At 35.2% G+C, this 13,784-nt stretch overlaps 1 protein-coding gene across 4 annotated transcripts in view; it reads left to right on the top strand.

Annotated features, from left to right (window-relative positions):
- The window catches only part of piezo2b (piezo-type mechanosensitive ion channel component 2b), a 126,538-nt gene that overhangs the window by 39,107 nt on the left and 73,647 nt on the right, over window positions 1-13,784 (top strand). For 3 of the 4 annotated variants that reach the window (XM_028020831.1, XM_028020829.1, XM_028020832.1), the window contains exons 6-8: window positions 3,086-3,374; window positions 6,174-6,387; window positions 11,275-11,449. In XM_028020831.1, the coding sequence (XP_027876632.1) occupies window positions 3,086-3,374; window positions 6,174-6,387; window positions 11,275-11,449 (678 nt within the window). The remainder of the gene's footprint in view (window positions 1-3,085; window positions 3,375-6,173; window positions 6,388-11,274; window positions 11,450-13,784) is intronic. The other variant, XM_028020830.1, reaches the window with a different exon arrangement.

Here is a 13,784-nt window from a genome sequence, read left to right as displayed (position 1 = left end):
TTGCTTTTGGCTTCTGTCTTCAATGAAAAGTGAAGCTTGTAAAGATGTTGGCTTAGACTGAAACCATCTGGAAATCTGCGTATAAATGTTGACACTTATTTCTACAAAGCCTAGCTGAAGACTAAGCAATTAAAATCGTGTTCCTGTAAACATGAAAAGATTTGGGGTAGCGCTCTCCAAACAAAACTGTTGGTCATAAAACTGAGATGTAAACATCTTAACACAAATAGGTTCTAGATTTCATGACTATAATACTGTAACAAAAAAAAGATGGTGGAAGTCGGACGTTTATACACAGTAGACCCTTTTTTTTTCAGGTTGATTTACGATTAATCGATCAATCGTCAGAATAATTGGTTGCTAAAATAATTGTTAGTTTCAGCCCTAATAAAGACGAGTCTTGCGCTCCTACCTTGGAAGTTTTGTGATCATTTGCTGAATGGAAATTAAAATCCGTCTGACAAGAGAACGTCGAAAATGTAGGGAAGAATTATGTCCAGTTTCCTCTTGGACCTGTTCTTATTTTGACTCAATCGCACACAAGCTGATGGCAATGTAGTTTTTCCTTCCAGTTAGCTTTCCTATTATTAAGTTGACCTTTCTTTGTTAAACTCCTTGTTGAAGGTGTCGGTTACAGTTTGCCGAACATCTGTCAAGTCATCTGCTTTTCCCCGCAATAATTTGGTCAGGGGTGTCAAACTCAATTTTATCCTGGGCCTTATCAAAAATCTGAATGCTCTTAAAGAGCCGGTTGTGCCAGAATGTATTGATAAAACTGTTAAAATATTAATAAATAGCTGTTTCTTCAGGATTTTGTGATTGTTCTAGTATTATTTTATTTTTTTTTGCAATCAAAATTGCAGATTTTGTGGTGTCAATTAAGAAATGTTTGTAATTAATTTTACAATATTTGCGCTGATGTATGATGTTAAATGTGACTTTATTACTCACCATTTCATTTATGGACTATAACAAGTAAGGCTGAGGCAGCAGTCGCTTAAACTCACTTTGACCAATTTAGAGAAATTATGCAGTAAAATCAGAAAACAAAATGGATATTTGTTTATTTTGTGTGAATTTTGCAGATTTGTGAAAAGTTGGAAGGATTTATTGAGTAATTTGGAGTCTAGAGGGCCACATAAAAATCTACAGTGGGACGGATGTGGCCCCCAGGCCTTGAGTTTGACACATCATATCATATCATATTTCAATATGATATGAAATATGATTTCATATCATATTGATGTGAAATCATTTTTATTGATCCAAGTTTTCTGAAACACTAAATTTATGGGTTTTCTTTGCCATAATCATCAACATTACAGCATTACATGAGATAAAGGCTTTTTAATCGATTTCTTTAAAGAGTCCAAATGATATTTGAGATTAGCTTCTTTAATTACATTAGTAAATTAACTTTTCTATGATATTTTAATTTATTGAGATCCATCTGTGTAATGGCATTAATATCTTCAGCAGGGAACATAATGATGCTTTCCATGTTGCAGCTGCAGATTGATGAGTTTCACGTTTTGTATTCTTCTACTCACTGACTGCAGGAAACGAGGTTATGCCCTCACGTTTTCCACTTTAGCTCCTCTGGTCTCTTAACAATAGATGCCCCATTTGAGGCTTCATCCACATCAACATAAACTTTCTGACTGATGGAGTTTAATCATTACTTTGATCCAGCAGTAAAGCTGTCCATTTCTCCCACTCCGGTCTCGCCGAGCTTCGCGGGAGTTTGAGCATAAACTTTCGTGTGAGAGTTGATGACTTGGAAAACAGCCTCCCATCATCGCCTGGCAAGTCTCTACCACCGCTCTTTATGACTCAGGCTTAATTAAGTCCACATTTCCCCGATCCGATGTTCTCCGACTGGCACAGATGGCATCGCTCCATCTCTCTGTGCCGTTATCGCTGGGAAAAGCACCAGGGAGGTTTATCTCTACTGGCTTTTGTGGCTCATGCTTTGACTAAATCTGAATTTTTACCACCTGTTTCCTGTGGCTGTCTGCTGGTTTATGTATTGAATTCAACAGCTGAGTTATTATGTTTGTCTTTTACCGAGACTGTGGGCGACTGGGGCACATTTGCTCACAGCCAAGGAAGAACAAAGTGGGCCAACATCTGGTTCCAGAGGAAAACATCCTTCGAAGGCAGTTTGCTCTGTTGGGCCGCAACTAATGATTATTTTAGTCATTGATTAATCTATCGATTGTTCTGATAATTAATCGGATTAAAAATCTGACTGAAACACTGAGTTCCTTTAAATCAAAACTAAAAACCCACCAGTTCAGAGCAGCTGTTGAACCATAAATGCTGGAACATTGATCAGCAGTTCTGATGTTTATTATTTTAAAGATGGCACTTGATATCTTGATGATTTTATGTTTTCATGAAGTTGAGCACTTTGCCTTGTTGCTGAAATATGCGATACAAATAAACTTCATTGATGGAAAATTTTGTTTCATTCTACAGATTTTTTTTAACCCTTTTTTTGTACAATATTAGAAATACATTTAAACTGCAAATTAACAATTCACACCCCTTTTCAGATGAGAAAATAAACATTTTATTTCCTTAAATGCAATAACACACAATACCTTTACTGTACATTTGATTATTTCTAGGAAAAGATGCGTCTGCAGCTAAAAATAAATACAAATCTATGGACTATTTCTGGATTAACTGATATAAAAAAATAACTTTATGTCTTTTTTTTTTTTTTTTATAGAATTTGAACTCAATCAAATAAAAACTGCCACTTCATGGGTTTTGGGTAGAACATATTTACAGATATATATATACAGTAGTGGACATTTTTGGCTTAATTACTGCTCTGAGTGTGTTCTTTCAACAAATGGCTTTTTTTGGCCTGTGTACGCCATTTAACGATTAATTGCTAATCGATTATTTACGTCATCGATTAATCACAATTAATCCGATTAATCGCTGTGACAGATTTATGCTCAGATCTGCTGAAATAACCTGAGATGACACGATATGCTAACGTACCTGCAGGTAAACGGTTTTCAGCACCATGTAGAGATCTGATTTCTAACTGTCGTCTTCCACCTGTAAGCAGGACGAGGAGAAACCGAGCCTGGATGACGACGACGACGTCCTGCTGGAGGACGACCTGGAGGCCGGGTACGAGGCCGAGGAGGACGAGGAGAACGAGGAGAACGAGGAGCTCTACGACGAAGACGAGGACGATGAAGAGGAGGAGGAGGAAGAGGAAGCCAAAGAGAGCACTAAGATGAAGATCCTGAGGATGGTGGCGGAGGTTGCTTCCAAGGTGAAGGAGATCATCGGGAACCTGATCACCACAGCAGGGAAAGTGGTGGTCACCATCCTGCTGGGCATGACAGGTGAAACTCTTTCTTCTTCTTCTCTCAACTCCTGAACTTTCCTGCAACCCAACGCTGGTGCTATCCAGTATAGGACTGCAGCCAACAATCACTTTAGTAATCCATTATTCTATCAGTTACTCTGACGATTAATCAATTCATTGCTGAAGAGAAATTCTGCAGATTTTTCATTTAATTAACCACGTAAGGCTTTTTATACAACATCAGAAATTCCTTTTTTAAATAAGAAAACAAACATTTCATTGCCTAAAATGTCCCAACAAAGCATCCCTTCAGTGAATTTGAAGCAGGTGAAGCTAAAACTGTGGAGGAGTTTGGAGTAAAACACTTTTACAGACAAAGGTATTTTTGTCTTAAATGCAAAATTTGCATATATTTTGTAAGTTTCAGTTGAATTACTTGTCTCAACATGTTATTTTTTCAGCAAACACCCTTTTTTCATCTGTACCCTCCATTTAGTAATTCATTTATTACTAAATGAGTTGACGATTATTTCAACAATCGATTAATCCGATTAATCATCTCAGCCCCTTTCCAGTTTATGGTGGAAAATAATTGGAAATATCAAACTTTTCATTAGATGGTGGTTTTAAAACCAAAATGTTGAATAGAATATTATAAAGCAAAGCATCTGCTCATCTGCTTAATAATAGCACTAAAAAACACCTTTACTTACACCGTAAATATCGATTGATTATGGTAAATATGATTAATATATAAATTGTTTGGATGTATTTTAAGTCAAATGTCCTTGTGATATAGAAAAAAAGAAAATTCAAACTCAATTCTAAGAGTGAACACGTTAATTATGGCTGAGATTGCCTAATTGATAATAATTAAATATATTTTTAAATAAAAGTTTTCTTTAAAAGAAAATGTCATTATTTAAAAATCTACCTTTTAAATCATTTAAACGGTAGGTTTAATTATTTCATGTGACATTTAATTACTTAATTGCATACATTATAATAACATTATATATTTCGTTCTTTTTTATGTATTTACTTATTTGTTTTAATAATTTCATGATGCATTTAATGAATTAAATTATACAAATATATTAAAGTATATGGCATATATATATATTATTTTGTCACCTCTAGCCCTCCTTAATTAATGAGCTGATCTAAATGTAAATCCAATAAGAAGTGTATAAAACAATGCAGCAATGTTACACAAAACTATAGAAAAAATGGAAAAGTTGTTTCTAACATGACTTTATGAATGTTTGACCCACTCAAACCAAAGTTTATGAATAAATGCTTTAAAATAAGAGAGATCTCTTGTGACACTTATACATTCAATATTTCGGGGTAAATGTTGCATAATAAGAATGTTGCTGATGCTGAAAGGATCAAGAATTAAATTTATTCATGCACAGCACATCTCTGTCCTATAAAACAAGCTCCATAAGCATCAAACAGGCCAGAACATGTAAAATGGCCGTCAGAGAGTCGTTAATTTGAGGCATGAGTGGAGAACTGAGTCAATGTTCTGTTGAGGAACTGAGTTCGCATCAAACACTAAGAGTGCTATCATAGCTCTTTTTTGTCTTTAGATGCATTGCACAAACATTGATACTTCTTTAACACATTTTTCACATTAGAACCACAAACATCTGTGTATTTTATTGGTATTTTATGTGACTGATCAAAATAGAAGAAAGAAAATGGAAATTGTTTCAAGGTTTTTTAAATTTTAATAAAAATTTGAAAAGTGTGGCTTGCATTTTTAATCTGTCCAATTCACTCTCACATTTTAAATAAAGTACAACATATATAAAGACAAAATATCTGTCTTCAGACATCACCTAATTCATACCCTTACACATTCAATATTTTTTGGTAAATGCTGCATAAAAAGAATGTCGCTGATGCTGAAAGGATCAAGAATTAAATTTATTCATGCACAGCACATCTCTGTCCTATAAACAAGTATAAGTTCTTCACTGTGTATTTTGGTAGTCTAAATCCAGAAAAAGAGTGAGAGCTTCTTAGAGACAAAAGCCAATTTCAAGTCTTTAAAATTGCATAGTCAAATGTCCTTTATGTCATTTTTTTTAAAGAAGACAAATCGTGCAAAATTTACATTTTGCACATTTTTGTTTGTTTTTCATTTGGTTTCTACTGCTTCTAAAAACAGCCCAACTGCTTAAAAAAAGAACAACAACCAGCCGCAACAACCAAAAATTTGTTGTTTCACAAACCTCCAGAATGTAACGTCACAAATCAGCAGGCATTGACTGTTACCTAGCAACCTCAGAAGCCCAGCCCGTTTCCTAGCAACCCAAGCAGAGCTCCAGCACATTTTCTCCAGCGCTGAATGTGTTGTACAATGGCTGCTGGAAACGACAAGTGTTTTGTTATTGACTTATCATCCAGAAACCACTTGCTGCGTTGTTGCTTGACTTGTCCATGAGGCTCCACTTCTACTTTTCAAAGATGTACAGTTGTGTAATTGTGTATCTGTTTGCAGCTATTTTCATGTGCGGGTGTTGGCGTTGAGTTTGGGTCGTGGCCAGGAGCAGCTTATTTAGATATAAAGTGACAGGAGGTTCTAAAACAGTTGAAAGGAGTTCAAAATAGGCAGACCTGAACAAACTAAAATCTCATTAGCTAACAATGATTTTGTGCAAAAAATGTAGACCGTAATCTGATCCTAACCTGTTCAAAGAGGAATAATAGGTCACATTTAAGAAATAAGTTCCATAAATATGAACTATTATGAACTTTGCTGACTCAAAAAGGTGGTTTATCTTGAACTAAGCTGCTGCTTCTTTTTGTTTTTCTGTGTTTACAGGGATCATGCTGCCTTCGCTGACATCTTTTGTTTACTTCTCCATTTTCCTGTTCCTGTGCACCTGGTGGTCTCTCTGCCGGACCTTCAACACCCTCATATTCAGCTGCATGTGCGTCCTGATGGCCATCTTCAGCGCCGGACACCTCTTGGTGCTCTACCTTTACCAGTTCCAGTTTTTCCAGGAGTCCATCTTCCCACAAGACAACTACATCAGGTCAGAAGCTAATCAGTAGTTTGATTTAAAGGGGATACTTTTTTCTGGCATAAAAAGTGGAATATGGAGACACGGCGATATTTATTTTACCGGGTTTGTTTAAATGTCAATAAATATTTGCTCTTGTTGCAAACAGGAAGGTAAAAAGAACTGGTAAACAGTGAAATTTATACCCAATAAAATGTTTTCTGTTAGATTCAGATTCAGTTTCTTGGCTAAGATAGTGTTAACAAAACAAGGATGTTGACTTTAGTTTGCAAGAGCTCACAGACATAATGTATAACTATATAAAAAATACGTTATATTCACTTATAACTTGGAAAAAATGTTTTGTAATAATAATGTGGGCAGTGAAACTAGTACTTTTTCATCAATATTAATAAATTATTTATTTTTAAAAAGCTCATATTTCTTGCTGAAAAGTTACTTGTAAGTTAATTTTGTCTTAATTCTACAGTTCCTAGATATTTGCACCTGAATTAAGACCAAAAATTCTTGGTGAGATTTTGTTTTTGCAGTGTATGTCATGTCGTATTTTGAAAAGGAAAAGATTAATTACTGCACACATTTGATTCAGAGATGTTAGAGAAGGAATACAAGTTTAGAGGCTCATCAGGAATGGACTTATGATCCCATTAACTTCTAATTTAAACTTTCCTATAACTCAGTGGTTCCCAAGGATTTTCTGGGCCCCCCTGTGGATTACAATAAAAACCCCCCTATAAAGAAAAGGAAAATCAACTGGGCACACACATCGTTCAACCAGACATAAACCTATACACATATTTTGTTTTCAAACTCCGCTGAAGTTTATTTCACGCTTCAGGTTGCAACAAAACAAACTATAAACCATCTTTACAGTGAAACATTTTGTGTAACTGTTTTTTTTTTTTTTTTCATTCATCCATATTGGTTCCCGCGTCCCCTGCAATGGCCCTGCACCCCCCTCACTTTGGGAACCACTGCTACAACTTATGATCAGATAAAAAATAACATAATTTTTAGATAACTTTTTAATGCCGTTTTCCACAATATTTCTGTTTTTAATCCAAAGAAAGTCTGAAATTTTTGCTGAAATCTGGACCAAAATATGTGAACACAGTTTCCTTTATGGCAGTATGATGTTCATTTAAATGTTATCTGTTAAATTTTTTAAAATATTATAGGTTCAAAATGTTAATTCTGTGAAAATAGTAAACTGTATACCAAGCTGTGATGTTTAATACATGCTTGTTTACTATAGATGCAGCATAAATTTCAAGGCTCAGCTTTATTGAGCAGTTTAATGAGTTTTCATTGATTACAAGCATATTAAAGCAAAGCGTAGTTCGCAGTCTGCTGTTCATTTATGATTAATTCATTCTGATTGATTAAAATGACAAATATCTTTGGGAATGAAGGATTTAACACTCGGCAGACTCTAACTGAAAATGCCGAACTGTGTTTGTTGCTTTAAAAGAATCCTAAAATTATAAATTAGTTCAAAAAGTGAAGAAATTTCAATATGTGTGCAACCCTTCGATGTTTGTCTCAGGTGCAGTAGGTTCACGACAGACACACTCAGGTGTTTATTTTAACAAGAGGAAATCAAGTTGGTGGTAAACATCAGTCCAGCAGCTTCTGCCCCTATACATTAAATGAAATATAATAAATAGCCCTAAACAAACTACAAAGCAATAACTCCCAATGAGCAGTTAGTAGTTGTAAAATTAAACGTAGCTAAAATGAATAGAATAGAATAGAATTCAACTTTATTGTCATTGCACTGTCACAAGTACAAGCAACGAGATGTAGTTTGCATCTATCCAGAAGTGCTCTACGAGATATAAATATTTATTTACAGATGTACAAGACTATGTATGTATGGACTATAAGGGGTTATAGCAAAGAGATATAGATATTGTGTATAAATATAAATATGGGAGCTATATGCACAGATTATACCGATTATACAGAATATACAGAATATACAAGGATGTTAGGGAATTGACAACATTTATAATAATAACAGTTAAAAACATATTCAAAACATAGCACAATTATTAACAAAACACTGCATATGATTACATTTGTCTAAAATATATGTTAAAACATAATGTTTGCAAAGAAAACAGAGCTGATTCTAATACATACCTCAGTTGCCGACGGCAACAGAAAAAAAGGGGGAGGAGCTGCCAGTTACCGGTTGCTATGGTAACCACCAACTGCCAAGAGCAGCGTAACCGAACTGAACACACCAATAAATGTCTGGAGAAACGACTTCTGAACAAAAGAAAGTAAATTTAAAGAATGAATAAACAAATTTGGACAAACTTCACATCAATGTGTTAAAGTAAAAGCCTGTTAGATGTGCTTCATGAAAAAAGGCCAATAAATGTTTCAGCAAACTGTAAATACAGATTAAAAATATAAACAACAAAAAATTGTGATTAAAACAAAAAGTTATTGTTTTTTTCTTTAAAATATGTGTTCCTTAAATGGTTTAGAGATGCAATCAGTTTATTTGTGATGATCCCCAGCATCACTGTCGCTGTTTGGTGTCCGTGGCTTTCCAAGGTTTTATTGATCTAATTCGTTCCCATATGAGAGCTGTTGCTGTGTGAGAGGATCAAAGCTATTTACAGCAATATTTAGCTAAAACCGCCTCGAGCAAACACACAGATTCCTCCTAAATCCCTCTGTTGATGGCAGATAAGCTGTTTGTTTTTTCTTTGAATGAACAACATCCTCATTTGCTGAAAGAGAAACTCCTTGGGTTATCAGTGTTGACATTTAACAGTGAGAAATGTCTATGTGATCAAACCCAGCAAAAACTACGCCATAACATCATTTATAGCAACAAAAAACATCTGATCTCTCTGCAGTTTAATATTATATTAATGATTGAGGCCTGGATATAATATGCAGACGATGAGAATATTAGGCCTGTCATGATAGCAAAGTTTCCTGGACGATGAATTGTCCCAGAAGTTATCGCGATAAACGATAGTATTGTTGTTTTTACACCAGTTTTAACGTAGTGGCATAATAATGCAAGAACACATTCACAAAGATTGAAATGAACATTTAACACTAGAATTGAAATACATTTTAAATATCCAAAAATAAATAAACAAAACAACAAATAAATTGAATTATAAAGTCTCTGTAAATAAAATTGGCATTAAAAGCAGAATTGGTTGAGACCAAAACACCAGAGTGGAGACTTTTATTATCCAGTTTTTTGGTAGAAAGAGAAAAGAAAATCAATAAATCATGCAAATGTAAATAATTGAGTTTGATGTAGTTTATGGTGTGACTAACTGATTTATTGCTTATCGCGACAGGCCTAGAGGTAACTTAAACTTTAACCCAGAACTGTAGCATGTTCCGTTGTGTTGACTTTCCACCAAGTTGAGGTATTTCTGCCGTCTGCTGTGTTAGAAGTAACACCTTCCCCTTGGCCGTGTTTCCTCCCTGCTCGCCTCCTGGCCGTCAGAGCGAAGCTCTCAGGCTGTAAAAACCCGCAGCCCCTCCTCGGACAATGGGCCGGCGCAGCGCCTGGCCTAATTGTGCTTGTTGACAGCGACTCGGCCTTGCTCTGGCTCGGCGTTGAGTGAAACCGATGAGAGGCCCAGCTTCCTGCCTCCCCGCCTTACAATGGAAGTCCCCAGTCACATGACCTTCCTGAGCTGAAAGGAGAAACCGTCCAGGAAGTGAGCCGGGGGCAGGACGAGCGGGGCGGTCCGCCTCTCCAGATGGCATGAAGAGTCTCACGGGAGATGCTGAGGTTGGGGAGTTGGTGTGTGTTGAACGTCAGAGTAGTTCCTGAGTGGATGTTCATTCAGTCAGGAAAGGAGCGATGCAGACGAATAAACACGTTCTTACCCTCGCTGCATTGTTCAGATTCCAAACTTCAAAGCTTCACATCTGAGGAATGTCTCCTCTGATGAAGTGATCAAATAAAAATAGCACACCGCTCAAACTGCTCTCCTAAAACATAAATAGGAATAACAAGCTTTGTTTTTCATTTTGATTACTAAGCAGAGGCAAGTGGAGTACAGTACACAACAAGTTTATCGGACGATGAATTGACTCTGAAGTTATTGCGATAAATGATAATATTATTATTTTGAGACCATTTTCAACTAATGTAATGGTAATAATGGAAGAACACATTCTCAGAGCTCAATAAACTTTTACATTATAAGGAATATTTAACACTGGAACTGGAAGACATTTTTAAATATCCAAAATAAATAAAGAAAATAACAAATAAAATGAATTATGAGTCTTTGTGAAGATAAATGTCCTTCAAAAACTGGTATAGGAGAGACCAAAGCACCAAACTGAAGACTTTTATCATCCGGTTTTTGGCAAAAAAAAAAAAAAAGAGAGAAAAAAATTAAAAACAATAAATCACGCAAATGGAAATTAGTGAGATTGTTTTAATTTATTATGCAATTAATTGACTTCTGCCAAGAGTTGCACAACTTAAAGTAAAAGTGAAAAGTAGCTGTCCAAAAAAATTACTAAAGAGTAAAATAAAGTATTTGATAAAAATCACACTTAAGTACTGAGTGACTGATCAAAACATCAATCATTTAATCTTTAAAGATTAGACAATCACATGGACCAAAATAGATGGAACAAACTTATGAAACTTCAATAAAAACTGCAGGTGTGTCTGTCTGGTGAATTTCTGGTTAAAACATGTTTGTTTTTCATTCAGTGAGTAGAAAATCCAGAACCTTTACTCCAGTAATAGTAGAGATACTTCATAATAAAATTACTCAAGTAAATGTAAAAATATAGTTGAGTAAATGTAAGTAGTTACTACCCAACTCTTAAATTATAAGTACTTTTATAATTTTCCCCTAAACTCATGTCTTTCTTCTCTTCTTCCAGAGTCTTTGGCATCTCCCCCATCGTCCAGACCAACTGCTCCTACACCTGGAAGCTGATTGTTCACCCGGACCGTAAGTGGTACCACTTCGTCAATCCCATCATGCTGCTGGTCCTCTATTACACCCTGGCAACGCTCATCCGCCTCTGGCTGCAGGAGCCCATCGACCAACTCATGGTGAGACACCATGTCAGGGCAGGAGTATTTTTAGTTGGATTGGTTTATAATCCTGTAAGGGGGGAAATGGAGCATCTTTACTGGGAATTGTTTTATATTTTATGTTATGGGGCGCTGTTTTTAAAAACCTTTACTAACTTCACTAAGCCTGTTATCCATACATTTATAAATGTCATAGTTCCCAATTAAATATTTGATTCACAAACTAAATATTTAGCTCCTGTTATAAATATTTAGTGTGCAAACTAAATATTTAGCTCCAAATAAAATAAGTAAAGATATTTAACTTTTTTGTTAAATGTTCAGCAAGCGAACTTAAATATGCAGTTTAGCTTGCTAACTATACTTTAGTTTGCTTGCTCAAGGAATATTTAGTTTCTTTTAGCAACTAAAGTAAATATTATTTTGTTTGCTAAACAAATTTAGTTTTGCTAAAGTAAATGTTTAGCAAGCAAATTAAGTATTTAGTTAGCAAGTTAGTGTGCTAACTGTCTAAACAGAACAGAATGAACAATTACATTGAATTATAAAGTATCTGTAAACAAGATTGTCCTTCAAAAAAAGAGCTAACTTGCTAACTAAATAGTTAGTTTGCTTGCTAAACTTTTAGTTAATAAGCTACATATTCTGCATGTTAACAGGTTAGATATTTAGATAACCTGCTAACCAAATATTTAGGTTTTTAGGTAAATGTTTAGCTAATATGCAAAGTGCAAGTGGACTGTCAAAGTAAAAGCCAGGTCTTGCAGACCTTTAATGTCATCTGTACCCAGAATGCATTGCTGCAGGACTACAGCCTGTAGCTTCATAGCATTTCATTGTAAATAGCAAAACTCTCTTTTACTGACATAAAGGCCTTCTTGAAGCTGTTCTGAATAAATTAGAAGTTGAACTGCTGCAAAGTTAATTTAACGAGGCATTTTTTTCACCTCCATTAACACAGAAGAGCGTGAAATCCTGCTAAATCCAATTTCTGAAAGGGCAAATGATGCTTTTGGCTTCAGTAAAACTTTCCTCCAATTGTTTTAATGAGTGGCAGAGTGTGCAGCAGAATGGTACGTAAACATTTTTCCACATTTTACCGGAGAGAATCCCGTCGTCCATGTTCTCAGAGGTTTCAGTGGAGCAGCCTGGTGATAGGATCTGAAGTTTGGGAGCTGGAGGCCCCGTTGTGGTTTGGCAAATTGTAATGTTTTCAGTCTGGCCCATGGGCGCCTCCCATGTCGTATAACTTGTCTGATTTAATGAATGGATGGGCCTCTGAAGAATTTGATTCCCTTCTTAGGAGGTAATGCATCTAAACCCTGCAGGATAGCAGACACTCTGCACCTAATTTATGCAAAACTAGTCTAAAATTTGACATTATACCTCAATGTCAAGTGTGGAAAAATGGTTTAGATGTTATTCTTCCCTTTAGCTTAAAGGGTTCTGTTTAGATTTGTGCACTTGCCTGTCAATGTGGAACAGATAAACACAAAATAAAAATGCTCAGCTTTTCAGTCCTTTTTCTGGCATCTTGTCATCTATTTCCTGGTTTCAATCGATCAAAGTCTGTCCAATAATAATTCTCATTTACTGCCACTCCCCAGCTGATCATTTTGTAGCAGGAAACAACTAAGCTAATGATAATCAGCTAATTTTATTATTTATATGTGAAACAAGACAGCAGAGTGGCCATTTTGGCACATCATCAGGTTATTAGAATTAACTAACAATTAGTCAATGAATTAAAAGTCTGATTAAAGTAATACACAAAAAATAAAATACAAAAAAGTACAACATGGTATGTTTGAAACGGTAACAATAATTTCTACACTTGACAAAGTTGTTACTGTTATAATATCTCAATTTTTTATTCAATTTTTTTGTTTGATGCATTTGTTTAGTAAAAATATATAATAAAGAATAACTAAATTGATTCTCCATACAGCTGAAAAAAACTACATTTATGTTGTTTTGATTTACTTTGATGCTAGAAGCACTTAAAAAACATTTTACACAACTTAATATAATACTTTTATTTTAGACCTATTTCTGCTGTTTTGGTTCAGATTCTGTCTACAAAAGTTCCAGATTTTGTTCTGAAATATATCCACACTGATTTATATGAGCAGCAGGGTGTCCTTGTCATTTAGGATACATCCAGGACGACCAACCAGCCCGAACTTGTCTGCTCTGTGAGCATATAATGCGTTATCTGACATGTTGCTGGTCAAATTTTGACCAGCAGGGGCACAAAATGGCTCCATATTCAAACGTTAAACCGTTACATGGGAGGTTTATAATCATAAATTTAGCAAATAGTCAAAATTTATTGTGCTATTAGGGATTTTTC

This window comes from Xiphophorus couchianus, chromosome 6 (assembly GCF_001444195.1).
Source record: "Xiphophorus couchianus chromosome 6, X_couchianus-1.0, whole genome shotgun sequence".
Lineage (NCBI taxonomy): Eukaryota > Metazoa > Chordata > Actinopteri > Cyprinodontiformes > Poeciliidae > Xiphophorus > Xiphophorus couchianus.
The sequence above is the reverse complement of the archived record's forward strand: the minus strand, read 5'-3'. Positions and strand labels throughout refer to the sequence as shown.